This window comes from Primulina tabacum, chromosome 14 (genome assembly GCF_025594145.1).
Source record: "Primulina tabacum isolate GXHZ01 chromosome 14, ASM2559414v2, whole genome shotgun sequence".
Classification (NCBI taxonomy): Eukaryota; Viridiplantae; Streptophyta; class Magnoliopsida; order Lamiales; family Gesneriaceae; genus Primulina; species Primulina tabacum.
In genome coordinates this window covers 28,136,573-28,152,774 of record NC_134563.1, presented here as the reverse complement: position 1 = coordinate 28,152,774, position 16,202 = coordinate 28,136,573, and the positions used below count along the sequence as shown (strand labels likewise).

Below are 16,202 nucleotides of genomic sequence, written 5' to 3'. Positions count from 1 at the left end.
CAACTTCAACAGGAAGTATTTCATGAAGATGTTTCAGAAATGGTGATGCTTGAAACTAATACAACTGACAGATCTTTGGTAATCTTTAATCAAGAAGAAAGGGAGCAGATATCAGAAACCTCTGGAGACAAGTCTCCTTGTATATCAAGGGGTTCTGAATCCTTATTCGACGAAATCCAATCTGTTCAGAACAATCTCGTCAATATGATGAATGTCATTTCAAACATACAGTCAACCCGGCTTGCGCATACCTTGAAGATCAACTCTTCAAATGAGTTTACTACGGGAAGACTACAGCAAATCCAAGAGAATGTGACTTCAATATTTCTCCAGATGGAAGAAATTAAAAAGGACAGAGTGTTGACTGAAACCCACTTCCAAACTCAAGCCTTAGTCGGAAGACGCTTTGACTTTCTGGAGAAGACTGTCACTAAAAAGATAGATTTGCTACAAGATATTGTGATGAATGTTGTGTCAGACATCGCCTCGGATGTTCGTATATTATCCAAAAAGGTTGATGCATTTGACAAAAAGGAGGAAAAAGGAGAAGAAAAAGTTCAAAAAGGAGACAAAGGAAAAGGGAAAAGATGAAGATCAACAGAAGTAATCAATTGATTTCAGTTAAAGGTTGAAGATTATGGCAGATTTTTTAATATTCTTGAAGATTATTTCATTCTTTTATTCTTTGTATGAATCTGTACATTGGATTCTTTTATTTGTACGAATCTGTACATTGGAAGAATTATTTTATCTACAATAAATCGAAGTTCTTTTTTCGGTTGCAGTTGATCAGTTCATATATTTCAAGTTCTGTCAAACACCAAATAGGGAGAAATTGTTGGAAACTAAATTTCGGTAGTTTGACAAACTAAGTGCTTAAATCGATATAATTAACCGATCAAGAAGATCGAAAGTAACTGAACAAATACTCAAACTGACAGTTGTCTATAACTGAAGATTAATGCGCAAAGGCAACTGAACCAGCTGAACTGAACTTACGCAGACAACTGACTGATCAGTTTCCCAGTTACTACATTGAGTTGTGATCTTATCAGCTATTCAGCTGAACACGTCATCAGTTAACTAAAAGGACATTCAACCGACAACAGTACAAAGCAGACTACAACTAACAGTGGGAACGCCGCATATCAGAAAAGCTGCAGTGTACGAATGTCAGAAAGATATTGACGTGGCAACCAACGAATATAAAGATTCAAATTACATTGATTATTATTGTTGAAGAGAAGCCTATAAATAGCAGGGAAGAGCAGTTGAAAAACAACGATTCACTATTCTATCAATCTTGTTGTTACTCTGCTGAAATTCTCGCTCATATCAAAAATTAGAAGCTCACACTTATCAGATTTACTCATAGCATTCTAGGCTAATTTTCGAGCTTACTAGCACAAATCGTTTTGTTGTATATTCGATCTTTAAAGGAATAAGTTGTGCTAAGTCCAGTTGAGCACTGTGAAACATATTGTAAATGAAGAGTTTCAGTTTTGGCATTGTTAAGTCCAAACTGAAGTGGGTCTGTACAAGTGTTTGTATCGATCAAAGTCTTTTAGTGGATATCATATCCCTGTGATAGAAGGGGTGACGTAGGAATGATTAAAATCTCCGAACATCCATAAAATCTCATGCGTTCTTATTTCAGTTTTCGTTCTATCTATCAGTCAGTTTATTTCCGCACTTTATTTTCAACTGATTGATATCGACTAACAAGATTCCGAGTTTCAGTTTGTCACTAAATTGAATCAACATTCGAAAAGATTGTGAAAATCGTGAGTGTTTATTCAAACCCCCCTCCTTCTAAACACTCTTTCACCAGTTAATCGATCCTATCAGAGTGGGAACGACCCATAAACCAGGATCACTTTAATAACATCAAATATTAAAAAAATGAATAAAACAGTAAAATATTCTAACATACACATATCATATTGTTCAAGACTCTCGATCATCCTTCAGGCATTTAATATCACATATTAACATCAATTAATTAAATAAATTTAATTAACATATTAAATCATGTATCTAGTAATTTTATTATCAATCACTACAATTATTGAAGAAGATAATAAATTAAATAAACATCTTTTATTTAATTTCCAATTTATTAAATAATAGTTGATTTCTTATAAAAATTATTTTCACCATAAATAATTTAAATCATATTCTAATTATTTATTTTATAATAAAATTAATAATTTACCAAAATTTGATTTTTAAGGAAAAATTAAACAAATTTTCATAAAATATCAATTTTATCCAAAAATTTGTAAAATAAGAAAATTGCACCCTTGGCCAAAGAAATTCAAGCCGATGAACACGGCATGATGCCCGAGACGTTCTCGGGAACTTGCCTGTGCTGCCCGATTAGATCGGGCAATTGCGGGCATACCAATATTGGAAATCGGTTTTCTCATGTCCAAAACGCCGTAGAGGTTTTAAAATTTTTAATTTGACATTCAATAACGTCTTTAGAAACTCCTGTTGTTTGAACAAAAATAAACATTCATATGGCGTTTATTAATAAACCTTTAGTGAATAAATCATTTGGCACCAACTATTCCGGGATTGGCGGAGATAACTCTTGTAGTAATCCTTATGTACGATCTTCTTGAAATTTTCAATCTCTAATCAAGTCCACGACTAGAATATTTATTCTTTCTTTAAATACCACTAGAAAATTTAAAAAAAGATTTAACGTTGAGATCAAAAACAAAATGACGGCTCAAACCCTAAAAATATTTTGAGATGACCGAAATTTTGAAGAGGTAGGAGGAGAGAATTTTCAAAAATTTCATTCAATGGAGGCTAGGGTTTGTGCACTTTTTAAAAATGAGTTCTTAACCGAGTTTCCTTAATTATATGTTTAAGTTTCCTTAATTAAACAAAACATTATGGGCTTAGTTAATTAATTTGACTAGTCCAACTATTTTAATTAATTAATACTTCAAAGTCCACTAAGAGCTTTAATTAATTAGTATGTTGGACTTGTACTCCTACAAGCCCATTATGCATACTCTCATTACATTTAATTTAAATTTTCATAAACTCAACCTTTGAGTTTAATTTTTTAAACTCTCAATTTTTCATAAATTCAATTCCTTGAATGTACTATCTTATAATTTTATATAAATTAAATTCTTCAAATTTATTTTCTCAACGGGAACAAATGATCCAGTTCTTGCTTGACCCTCAATGGTTTAATGATACAGCTAGCCGTGAGTTCACAACTCTTTATGATTCAGAACATTGTCATTTATTCGGGTTTATCTTTATTTGCAACATTCTATGTACCAACATTTAATCATGGGAATGTCAAAAATCATTTTTTGATTAAATCCATATAATCATGGTAAGAGCGTCTAGTAACATCAGCCCATGATTCCTTAGGTATCACTTATAGTGCCTGCAAAAACCAATCGGTTATTATTAACGTACAATATGATCCCTACATCTCATTTATCCCGATCGAATCTACAACCATTGGTTCATCGAGGGTTGCATATTAGATTTGATATATATGTGATACATTAAAGAAATATTCATATCTATCATTGCATTTACAACTAGAGAACTCTTGTCCCTAATGTACATCTTATTACACTCTGGCCAGAGATTTCATGCACTATCATTTCATTATATCACATGAAATATCCACACCCGTACTTAAGCAGTGAATTCCCGACTACAATGCACTGGCTCCTACACATGTCGCAATTGCACCCAACTTCGCCATCTTGTGACCTTCGCGGAGTTGGTAAACGAATCAAAGAACAATCCTAATATGTAGAGCCTCGGTGTTGTCCCGGGTCATAAGGACTAATGATATACAATCACAACCACAGAATTTTCCTCGCGATGAATAACCACTTGAAAAGTCCGAGGGAGGATTGTTCGGTACAATGATCATATGATTAACCATCTGCATGATTGGACATATATATACCCTTACTATGAAACACTGCACACAACATCACAGTGGATAGTCTCAAGCTCAAGTGGCCTTAATCCTTGTTTTTAGGCGGCTAAATCGACCAGGAACGAATTAGAATATAGATTGTTTTCAAATGAGTTTTAAGTTCGAAGTACGATTCATTTGTATTAAAGTATAATCAAGATCTTTATCTATGTTTTTAGCATGAGTATACAGATAAAGTAAAACGAAACCATGAAATGAAAATTATATACATATCTCATCAAAGGTTCTAGTGTATTTTTCTCCATTATTTGTTCGAATACATTTGAGTTTTATGCATTTTTGTCGTTCAACCAAGTTTTGAAAATTGTTGAATGGTTCCGCTACTTGGTCCTGGTTTTGAGTGTCCAATCCCAAATTTCCGAGAATTATCATAGATAAAATTTACCCAGTATCTCGTTCCTCCGAGTGAGAATGGAATCTGTCCACATAGATATGAGTGCACCATATCTAGAATTTTATCGAATTTTTTAGCAGGTGAACTTTTGAATGATATCCTGTTTTGTTTTCCGGCTAAGCAGTTCGTGCATTGTTTCATATGAACCTACTTAATACCGAGCATAATTTTCTTGCTCATAAGGCGTGTAAGACTTTTTTAACTTATGTGGCCGAGCCGTCGGTGCCACAGCTCTGTTGTGTTTTCTACCCCTGCATAGTTCACACCTTCAGAATTATTTTCCTGAACTACATACAGCTTTGACATCTTTAATAACTTTGACACAAAAATTGATCCTCATGAAATCTTACATACCCCGTTTCGTAAATTTGTGCAAAAACCTCCTTCATCGAGTCTCTCGACTGATATTAGACTCAAATGCATATCTGGCACATGCCTAAAGTCTTTTAGGATCAGTGTAGAGTCATCCACGGTAGTCAAGCTCATATCTCCCTTTCCCACGACTCTCGATAAGCCGCTATTCTCCATCCTGACCACACCAAAGTTCCCTTGTGTGTATGATGTAAAGCATTCTCTTCGAGATGTGACGTGGACTATTGTTCCACTATCGATCACTCAACTAGTTACTTGAGTTCACATATTTATGGACTCCTTCTCTAGCTCTTGAATAAAAGTGAATTCGTCAATGACATTTGTTTGCGCATCATTGGTTTCTTGTTTGTTTTTAAGTTGCCGAAAATATTTTTTAATATGCTTGTTTTCTCCACAGCGATAACACTTTATGTTGTCATATATCTCCGAGGACTTACTTATACTTGGCATATGATTTGTGATTTTTCTTGATCTTGATTCTCCCTCTTGACTCAGCAGACAAAACATCTAACTGTAAGGCAAAGGTTCATTGAATTCTCCGCCTCATTTCTTCATTCAAGATGTCACTCTTAATGAAGTTCATATCACGACTCCTCCTGATGTTGTGTTCGTGAGTGATACATTCAGAGTCTTGGGAGACTCTGGTAATGAAGCTAGAACAATCAGAGCTATCACTTCATCATCAAGTTTTATGCTCATACTTGATAACTGCTCCACGAATCCTTGAATTTTGTTCAGATGATCTACGATCAGAGTTCCTTCTTTGTATACAACCTCGACAAACTTTCTCAAATAGAATAATCTGTTGTTGCCACTTTTGGAGGTATATAGTGTCTCCAACTTTGTATAAAGCATACGAGCATGTGTCTCGTTACAAATGTGATTATACTAGTTGTCATGACAAATTGTCGGATTTACCCATATACTTGCTCACGCGTAAAGTTCCATTCATCATCTGATTTATCATCTTGTTTAGACTCACTGAACACCGGTGCATCTTGGTGACGAATAGAATATATTTCATCTTACTTTTTCAAAGTTGATAATTAGAGTCTTTAATGCTAATCATCTTGCTTTTGTGTACCTCTATCTTTTGTGACTGCTACTAATGAATTAATCATCATAGCCTGAATACAAAAGAACTGCTTCCCTAATACTATCTACAAAGCATTTTCTGATGTAGAAGATCAGACTAAGCTACAACCACAGAGCATACAAAACTTCTTATAGTATTTAAGAACCTCGCTCTGGTACCAGTTGTTGGGATATCAGCGAAATAAATGAGGTAGCATCGCAGAAGAACATCACAAGTAATATCAACAGTTGAATAAAATGAACATTGATATTTATAGTGATTCACCCCAAAATTGGGATACGTCTATTCTAAATATATCAAGGAGATCACTTCTTTATTAATAACAAAAAATACAAGAGAATAGAGAATATAAAGTATTTCACTCATAATACTCTGATTTTAATACTCAATTTCTCTCTATTAATCATATTTTTTCCAATGATAAAACACTCATTAAGAACTCTCACAGTAATTGTAATGTGATGATTTTGTGTTTGGTGTGATTTTTGAAATGAAGAATGAATGGGTATTTACAGGTGAAGCTTAGAGAAGAAAACAAAAAATTATACATTATAGCATACATAATCAAACTTAATAAATTTTTACTAATCAGCACATGTGTTTATAATTAAAAATGGTATTATTTGAATTCAAACTTTGCTTGATTACTTAACAATAAGCGGGTATGGTCATGGAGATATAATTCGGGGACTGAGATGAGGACGGAAAACTCGCCTCCACCACATTTTCATCCCTAGAGACATTTTAGAACACAAGAAATGATTGAGAAAGCATAAAATCTTTATGTAAAAGAAATGGTCATTTATAGTATCATATTTTAAAAAATTTAGCATAAAACCCCCTACTATTTTTATTTATATATGCATATGCCTAATATGCAATTATTCTTTTTTATGAGTTTTAATATAATATACTCTCGAAAATTCCTGTATTGATCAACGTATATGAAATAACTCTATTATTAAAGTTGAAATCAAAAGATAATTTTGTTGAAAGCATTGTTTTTCGTGGTATATTTTTTTATCTTATAACTTCCATATTTTGCTAATTATCGTTTTTTGATATTTTATTATCACTCCAGTAAAAAAAACTAAATTTTAAAAAAAAATTATAGGATTTTATCCTAAGATTTTAAAAATACAAGATTATAAATGATCATTTATTTTATACATGATGTTTAATCTATTTACATATCACCACTCCTTGTAAAATATTCTTCATTCTCTAAAAATAACACACATTTCACCCTACTATTATAAAATTCAAGCACATTTACTCAATTTGAAGATTTTATGCCAAATTTTTAAAAACACAAAATCTTAAAACAATTTTTACATAAGATTTTTATTTTTATTTTTTTTTTGCCGAAGATGATGATGCAATTACCCAATACATCTTTCATGTTTTAAACATGTGTTGATGTAATTCGATTTAGAGCCACACGAACCTGAAAGCAGTCTGTAAACTGGAAATTCAGCTATGTCTGACAGTCAAAAGAGTGCCTCTATTAAAAATAAATAAAAACATTGAATCCATCAAGTTGGGACAAATTCAAGCAACACAAAAAAGATATGGCAGAGGCTTCTGGCATTTTATTTTGGTAAAATAACAAATTAAAAGAATTACAGCTTAAACATCAAGATTTTGGCAACTCTCTACTCTATACACGAACCATATTGTGGACTTCTGGAGCGTATATAGCAAGTAAGCTTCTGGCTATCGAACTGCTCTATGAATCAACTATATACTTTAGTTACATAAACTATAACACCATTTGACTATCAAACTGCTCTACAAATCAAATATATAGCACAACAAAAATGACAGACAGTGAGATTGCAATCCGAAAGATATTGAATGAGAGGAGGAAGCCAATTCAGAGGATACAAGAATTTTTCCCATGATCCTTCAACAATGTTCCGTTACTTCTATGCATGGTCCATCTTTTCTAGGTTCTAAACTTCTTGGGTGCAGACCTTGCTGAACATAGAGATCATAAATATATAAGCAAATCTCACCTGACAAATATCAACAATCAATATGTTACAATAGGTGTCCAGCAAATCGACTTGTAGCTCGAGTTTTTATTGACTCTAATGCAAAACAATCTTTATTTTAATAATATTTTAAGATTTTATTTGATTATGACATTATATTTTATCTGTATACATCTGCAAGCTTCATAGATGAAGTCCTTGAATATACAATAGGTACCATGAGGTCAGCGTCACAATGTAAGATCATTAAACCCATTAGGAAGTGTACCGTATATTCTAAACAGGTTCCTAGTCGAATCAGCCGCCTAAAACAAGGATAAAGATCGCTCGAGCTTGAAACTAGCATCTGTGACGTAAACGTCATGTTCATTGGCAAGGGCATAGAGATGCCCATTACACAGATGGGTGATCTTATGATGATGCAGTGAACAACCCTCCCTCGGACTATCCAAGTAGTTCTCACTTATCGGTGGAATACAGACCCAATATTATAACAATTTACAAAGAGTGTATATAAGACCGAGAATAGCTCACCGGGTCCTAAAATATTTTGATTGTCAATCTCAATGATAAATGAAGAGAGAAAGTTGATAGACAAAGTAGTGTTGATGAGTCCATCATTGGAATTCCCAAGTGATGCTTGGAGTTGGCTTGGCACAACAAAATATGAACCAGGAAGAAATTCATGAAACAAAGGTTGGATGAGCTTTAGGTCGTGCAAATTATGATATATTCGAGGAAATAGATTAAATTTAACTATGCTTGGGACTGCTCATGTAATGACTTGAATCCTTATTTTAAATGAAGTACAAATTAAAAGATAATTAAAGAGTTGTTAATTAAGTATTATTAAAGAATTGATAATTCGGGATCAAGATGTTGGGATCCACCCAATTTAAAATAGACAACATGATCTACTTCAAATTACATTATCCCGAGAAATCCAACTAGACAAATGAGATTCTGACACGTGGCAGATAAGATTGATTCGGATTTTCTGAACTAGTCCTGATGCAGCCTATAAATGAAAGATGATTTCTTTTGTTTCCTACACCGAATTCTTCAGAAAAAGTTCTAGCAATATATCTTAGATTTTCTAGCCAGTTTCTAGGGCACTTTGGTGTCGGGAAGTTTCGGAGCTAGTGTCGATTCGAGGAGGGGTCGGTGAACTGAGATCGAGACATCATCAGCGGGTTGACGACGGACGCATGTATAATCCTAAAGCCTTAAATAGTGATTTAAAGATCATTAGGGAGAACCTTGTAGCATGTTTGGTAATTAAGTATCTGGTTTAATAGTGATTTCATTATGTTGATATTGTCTAGGTTCAGAGCTTTCTGTCAGATTGTTTTAGTGAGATACGTGATGTACTGACTGAGATATCCAAGCGTAGTATACACACTTATATGCGGCATATTTATCTGTTGCATGAGTTTTACTACTTTGACATATTATGCATGACATATCATGTTGAGCCTGATATCTTTTGAGATATACCTCGTTTGTTGGGGTCGCTTAGACCTATTCTGTATTGTAGACGATGGGGCATCGAGAGCTACAATATCCGACGGGACCTGCGGGCTCTGATAACCTATACATTGTATGTCCACGTCTTGATGATGAGTGTGGGAGCCAAGGAATACCTCGTTTCATTAAGTGCCATTCGATCACAACCAATGAATTCTGAAGCTTGAACTCCTTCGTTATCATAAACTCTTACAGTCAAGTGTTGGGTGGATGTATCCTCCACGGTAAACTCAAATCTTGATACTTAACGCATGAAATATATGTGGCAATACATTAAAAATTCAGTAACATTGGACAAGAAGTCATTTTCGTCTCATTTCTAACTTTACTTGTTTTCTGATCTTTTAGTCCTCAAACTAGTCGAATCTTGGTCTTGTAATGTTTTATGTAGTAAGTGATATTTATTTTTGAATGCTTCTAATAGAGAATGAAAACCAGAACTACTCACTGATAAAATGCCTCCGGACGTCGGTAAATTTTGGTGTAGATAATGCCAACACTTGTGTGATGGAACTAGCTGCTTTCTGATTACTGATCTAGTTTTGGCTAGTCCTAGCTCCAGATTAGGAATATCTGCTTCCCATGCAATTACATAGCCAAGTAAAAGTTCAATCACCATCGCCAATTCATTAAAAGTCCGATCAAGTAGTACCAACGATATACGAAAGCGCATTGAAGTTGTTGCAAAAGGAAGGTTGTTTTGTATATACCTTCAAATTTCCTGAGTCTTGAGCCTAATCGAACTACCCGAACTGATCAACTGTTTTATCCTCGACGAAAAATACAATTGTGATTGATGCTACAATAACTGCGGGAAATAGAATGACTCATATGCTTTGTGTGTGTGTTGCATGGATGAGCACTTCGGTTGAATTTCACATAGGGAGGGAACGAAAAAGCGGGGAATGATATATACGACCATATATTAACTTCATTATTTATTTCTTTTGATAGTTATATTTAAAAAATACAAAAAAATAAATAAATTTACTAAAGTGACAAACAATTTTTTTTTTTAAATAAAAAATTTGTAAAAATTCTTTTGTATTCCGAAATTTCATATTTTTTGAGAGCCGGGGTTTCAAGTTGTATTCCAAAATTTCACATATTTTATATTTTGATAAATATAATTATTCTTATATTGTTTAGATTGAGATAAAAACTAACCTAATAATATTTTATTATACCTTCATGAAGATCGAGATTATTATGACTTTATGTTAAGGTCCAAATTTTGCTTGTGTCCTAGTGGATATGAAGTAGAGCTAGGCCAAGGATCGTGGAGGCCATTCATGCTGAATGCATCTCTGTTATATCATCTGATCACTCTATTTTAGTGATGTTCTAAGGTGGGAAGCTTTCTCTATACAGGTCGATATTATGGAAATTCCACGACTGAAAGAGATATTGCTTTGCAGTGAGGAGACGTTCTGTTTTGAACCAGCCAGCCCAGGTGTTTGATGTGTTTCATATGATTCTACTTTCCGTATGGCTTAGACGACTAAATATAAGGATCAGATAGATGTTGGTGAACATGGAATAGAAGTTCAAATAGAAAAGAAAAGGTGTGATCTCAATTGTATTCTCTACTCAATATTAATGTTGTTCACAAAATTTGGCAGAACCCTTGTTCCAAATTTCTCAAGAAATCAAGAAAAGAGTTGATCCATGCTTTACTTGTTTGCAACGATAACATTGACTTTCAGTTTTTCTTGATTTGTGGATGAAAGAAAATCAACCTATTTGTGTGGTACATAATCGTTGTAGATATAATCTTCTTCATCTTTTATAATGCTAACATAAACTAGTAGTTCCAAACAAGTAAATGAAGAAAAAGTGCAGTTCTTAAATATGCAGATGAAGAAGTAGATAGCTGCTACTTTCAAGTGCTGTATAACAATTCTAATTCCTAAGTTCATAAAAGAGTAACTGAACTTTAATCACTACCATAGACTATACACTGATATAGTCCAACCGCTGACATAGCTGTGCCCAGTGCACCTAAAAAGTTTGTCACCAGTAGCTAACCTTAGTTTCTTCAATCCACTAGTTCAATTCTTGGTTATATCTAGTTTACAAGCGGCAACATTAAACATTCAGAAAAGTTACCCAATTTCTTCTCTTTGATTCCCCTATCTTTTCTGGAGTCAGGATAGGCTCCAACTATCTACAGCTGCTAGCATAAGCTAACTCAAGAACTTGCTGAAGAAAACTTGATTGAAAGTACTAAATAACCAATACCATAAGTTTACAAGGTTTTGTCATCGATTAGTAATAGGGAAGGGAAATCTTGGACATCTTTGAGTATTAATCAATATAAACAAAAAGAAAAGGATTAAATTAACTATAAATGATACATTCAGTACGATCCTCCACGGTCAAGATCACTTTTTTTTGTTAAGGCAATTCAAGAAACAGGGAGGACCTTCTTGACAATTTCGTCGCTAAGTGCAGTAATCTGGGAATCAAGAGCTTTGATGGTGTCTTCCTTCTGCTTCTCCAAGCTGGCCAGAGCCTCTTGCAGCTCTAGCTCCACTTTCTTCCTCCCCTCTGCCAGCTTCTGCTCCACCTCAAGCTGAGTTTCCTTCTTCATCTTGTTAAGGGCGGCGGATATTTCCGCTCTCGCCGCCTTCATCACCGCCGCAGTTTTCTCCTCCAGCGCCTTCACCTCCGCTGAAGTATCTTTAACGCTGCTCAGCTTCTCTCTGATGGAGGCGTCTCTCTCATCCATGAATTTCCCCAGAGGGCCGTAGTATACCTTGTCCAACGCGACCATGAGGATCAAGAATTCCACGGCTATGATAGGGAGTGTCAAATTGAAGTCGAAAAGCTGGGACTTTTCCATTTCCTCGGCCAGTGAGGGAGGCACGTTGGCGAGCGTGAAGGAGGCAGCGGCGGCGAGGAGGGAAGGGACAGACTTGAGAGAGGTGGGGAGTTGAAGGGGTTTAGGGGATGCGGGCAGGGGTATTTTGGGAAGAGGAGTGAGTTTTGGGGTGGGGATGGGGGAGATGCTGTTGACAAAGGCTTTGGAGGAGGCCATTATCATGTTGGCCATGGCTGCTCTGCTCTGCTCTGCTCTGCAAATTTTGGAGGTCTGTGGTAGTATGAACGAATGATATGTATGGAAGGGAGGCTGGGAGGCTATCTCCTCCCCATGCCACACATTTGTATAAAGATAAACTTCGTATTTTTTCAATGATTTTTCTCTCATTTTATAGACACCGTTAAACCACTATTTAGTATCATATTAACTTGACAAACACAAACAGATGTATTGATTATTATTTTTTTTAAATAAAACAAATTTATTAAAAAGAAGATAATAATAAGAAAAGTACGGGGATCCCATTCCTTACTCCGGACCAGAGCCTCCCTGTGAGCCATAGTTACAGTGTAAGCATATAAATTAGCCAAAGTAAAGGGATTTACTCTATTTGAATTTCAATTTGAGCCAAAGATAGAAAATTTTTAGGGTGAACAAATAAGACACCTGTAACTATTCAATACCCCTACGAAAAATTGATGTTTGTGTCATTTATTGCGTGTCTCTGATTTATAGGTTTCTGACTGCAACCGTCGTCTGAAGCCTTTAAGACTATGTTCATCAAAGAAGAACAATTTTATTAGTCGTCCTCTACATATGTTTAAGAGATTAAAAAATCTGGAGCGTTAATAAGTTGTCGAATTTCCAAGATTAAATGTCATTCGGACTAAGATCATCTATAGGTTGAGTTATTTCTTAAACGAGAGAATCCGAATATATGTAGACAACTGATTTATGAACACAAGATTTAAACAGAAATCCAAGTCGAATCGAATAGCGACTAGCTCCGCTCTTTCGACTAAACTTGAATGCCTTATGTGCACTGGTTTTAGCTCCCACCAAATCACCTAAATGATTTCGGGTCACTGTCCAACACTGAACAAGTTCTTGTACCCATCGAAGCCCGCATCAACATATCTGAACTGGTAAGCTAATGGTGCTTTCCACTACCTGCTCTGTGGTACTCCAGCTTGAGAGATTCGGAATAATACGCAATCGACTTCCATTCCGGAATACTTCACACACAGAAATCGCCCAATCAATTTTGATAGTCCCTCGCTTTCGATGATGTGCACGAGTTCTGTTGCAAGATTCAACCCACGCTGCCCAATCCATAATTCCGAATAGTTCTAAGTTATCTTACCATACCACAGTCAATAAAGATATATATATTGATATTTGGTCATTAAAAACATATCTAATATTTCAAAATGCCCCATTTCAAATTTATTTTATAATTCTTAATTCAAAATATATTCCAGATTTTTTTGTAGATGCTTTGAACGGTTGTTGACAAAGCATGACACTATGTCGTTTCCTGATTTTCATATTTTGTAGGTGCGAACGAATTTCTTCCTTCAACCGGATTGTGTTTATACATGAGTTTATTTTGAGTAACGAGATAATCGATTCTCCTTTCAAAAATAGTGTTTTGATGAGAATGTTGGTTCTTGGAATTTTTTATGATAAGATATGGGAATTTTGAAATATTTATTGCGAAATTTTTTTTAAAAGAAAACTATAGGGCAAAAACTTGTGTGAGACGGTCTCACGGGTTGTATTTTGTGAGACGAATATCTTATTTAGATAATCCATGAAAAAGTATTACTTTTTATGCTAAAAGTATTACTTTTTATTGTGAACATGTAGAGTTGACTCATCTCACAGACAAAGATTCGTGAGACCATCTCGCAGATAAAGATTCGTGAGACCGTCTCACAAGAGATCTACTTCATTTACTATAATTATCTTTTAAATGTTTTTAATGATGAATTATTTTGTTAAAAAAAAACTTTATGCCCCCTTCATCAAAGTATTTAGCTCCGTACCTGCTTCCTTTTCATAGACCTGGTCATGGGTCGGGTTCGGTCTAGGAAAAATCCTGACCTTAACCACCCCCTCGTGGTCGGTTCCGAGTTGTGAACCCAGCGGTCCGGGTCCGATTCAACCTTTATTTTTTTATTTTTTTTAAAACAAAAGTTATTGTTTGTTAATAAACATTAAAGAATAAAAAATAAAAATTAATAAAAGATGACTTTAACATATAAAAACTCTTATCAAATATGTTCTAAAATAAAAAACATATATCTCAGTAAAAAAATCTATAAGGCATCTATAATCACAAGACATGCCCATGTTTTCTCAAGACTCCATCTTGCACAATCACTCGAATTTCCTCTTGTAGTTGGATGTTCTCTCAGTTTCGACATGGTTTTTTCATCATTTTTAAAATGTCTTGTTGAAATAGCGGCTTTTGACCAATCATTGAGCAAGTATTTAGCTTCCAAATTTTCAGTCTTAAGCTATAATATCTCTCATCCAATGTATTTCCTCAAATACTAAAATTTTGCTCCACTGCAACCGTTGAAACATGACATACTATAATTTATTATGTTATTATAAACAAAATTGTATATATTTGTGTTTTTTGCGACCACCACTACAATATGTCAGAAATTTCTCAATCTGCATCACTAAAATAAAAAATAGTGGTAAAATAATTCTCAAGTTCTTGACTGAAACTTAAGGATCATCGTTGATGTTTTGTCAGTTCCCTCAAAAAAGTTGTCCTTTAGTAATCTTAGAAATAATATTACTAGTAATAGTGGATTGTTCTTAATGTGGAACAATTTGTCCATCATATTTGATGTTATACATTATAAATATCATATAAATGAGTTATCATATTAAACAAAATCAACGAGATAGATAGAATCGTTTTTGTAATAGGGTCTAAAGAATCAAAATATAAATTAAGATATAAAACAATAGTAAAAATATTTCAGGAATTTCAAAAAAATATTTTCCCATTTTTCGTTCATTACATAAAAATATTGAACTAAAGCACTGTAAGAACTTTTCAAGTTCGCAATCTTGATTTTGATGATAACAAAACTTGTTAATTGTGTTACTAATTAATCTATCTTAGTGTGCAGCATCTATGATCACTCACGAGATGTTTACATCGCAAACTGAAGACCCAACTGATCGCACAAAATGAATCATTATAACTGATTACGTCAATTGAGCAGTCCAGCTGATTGTCCAGTTGATAGGTGGTTCAGCAGGAGAACCTCAGAAGCCTGGCCAGCCGAAAGACTGTTCAGCTGATGAAGAAAACCAGCTGATCAGTCCAACTGAACAAGAGTGAAATCAATTCACTGACGAGTCAACTGATTTCACCAGCCCAACTGAAATATCAGTTCAATTGACCAGTTCGAAGCATCAGTCAGAATCTTTCAGTTATGGATGAAGACGAACTCTCTCAAATGGAATCCAGCTGTACGTGAAGGTACAAAGCCATTATCCAGTCAAAGGACAATAATGAACGTTGTATCAGAGCATTAAAGACAAAATGTTTCAGAAAGGACAGTCGAAAAATCGAGACACAAAGTCCAAGAAACGAATTCAAGATGCAACAGATACAACCAATGAGTCACACTGTACGATCAGTTCTTCCGCCTATATAAAGAGAAGATCAGTGAAGACTCAACAACAACAATACCATAACAAGAAGAAAAATAAGAAGTGAAAAAGCTTTTAAGCATATACGAGATAAAAGAAAGGGCACGCTCATTGCACATCAGCTTTCAGAAGCAATCAGCCCGAGAGGGATCGCTTCACAGTTATATCAGCTTAGATTAGAAGCTTATTTCCCTCAGTGTGTGAGAACATCCATGTTCAATTCTCACACACAAACACTCGCATTCACTCAAATACAGTCTTTCACAAAGACGTTAAACTAGTGTATGTAATCTTTCTCACATAGATGTTAAAGAAGT

The 16,202-nt window shown here is 34.5% G+C and overlaps 1 protein-coding gene across 1 annotated transcript; it reads right to left on the bottom strand.

Annotated features, from left to right (window-relative positions):
- Positions 1-11,576: 11,576 nt before the first annotated feature.
- Positions 11,577-12,554, bottom strand: LOC142524744 (ATP synthase subunit b', chloroplastic-like). The gene has a single exon (XM_075628828.1). The coding sequence runs from the start codon at positions 12,430-12,432 to the stop codon at positions 11,785-11,787; it is 648 nt and encodes a 215-aa protein (XP_075484943.1). The 5' UTR covers positions 12,433-12,554; the 3' UTR covers positions 11,577-11,784.
- Between the last annotated feature and the right edge of the window lie 3,648 nt (positions 12,555-16,202).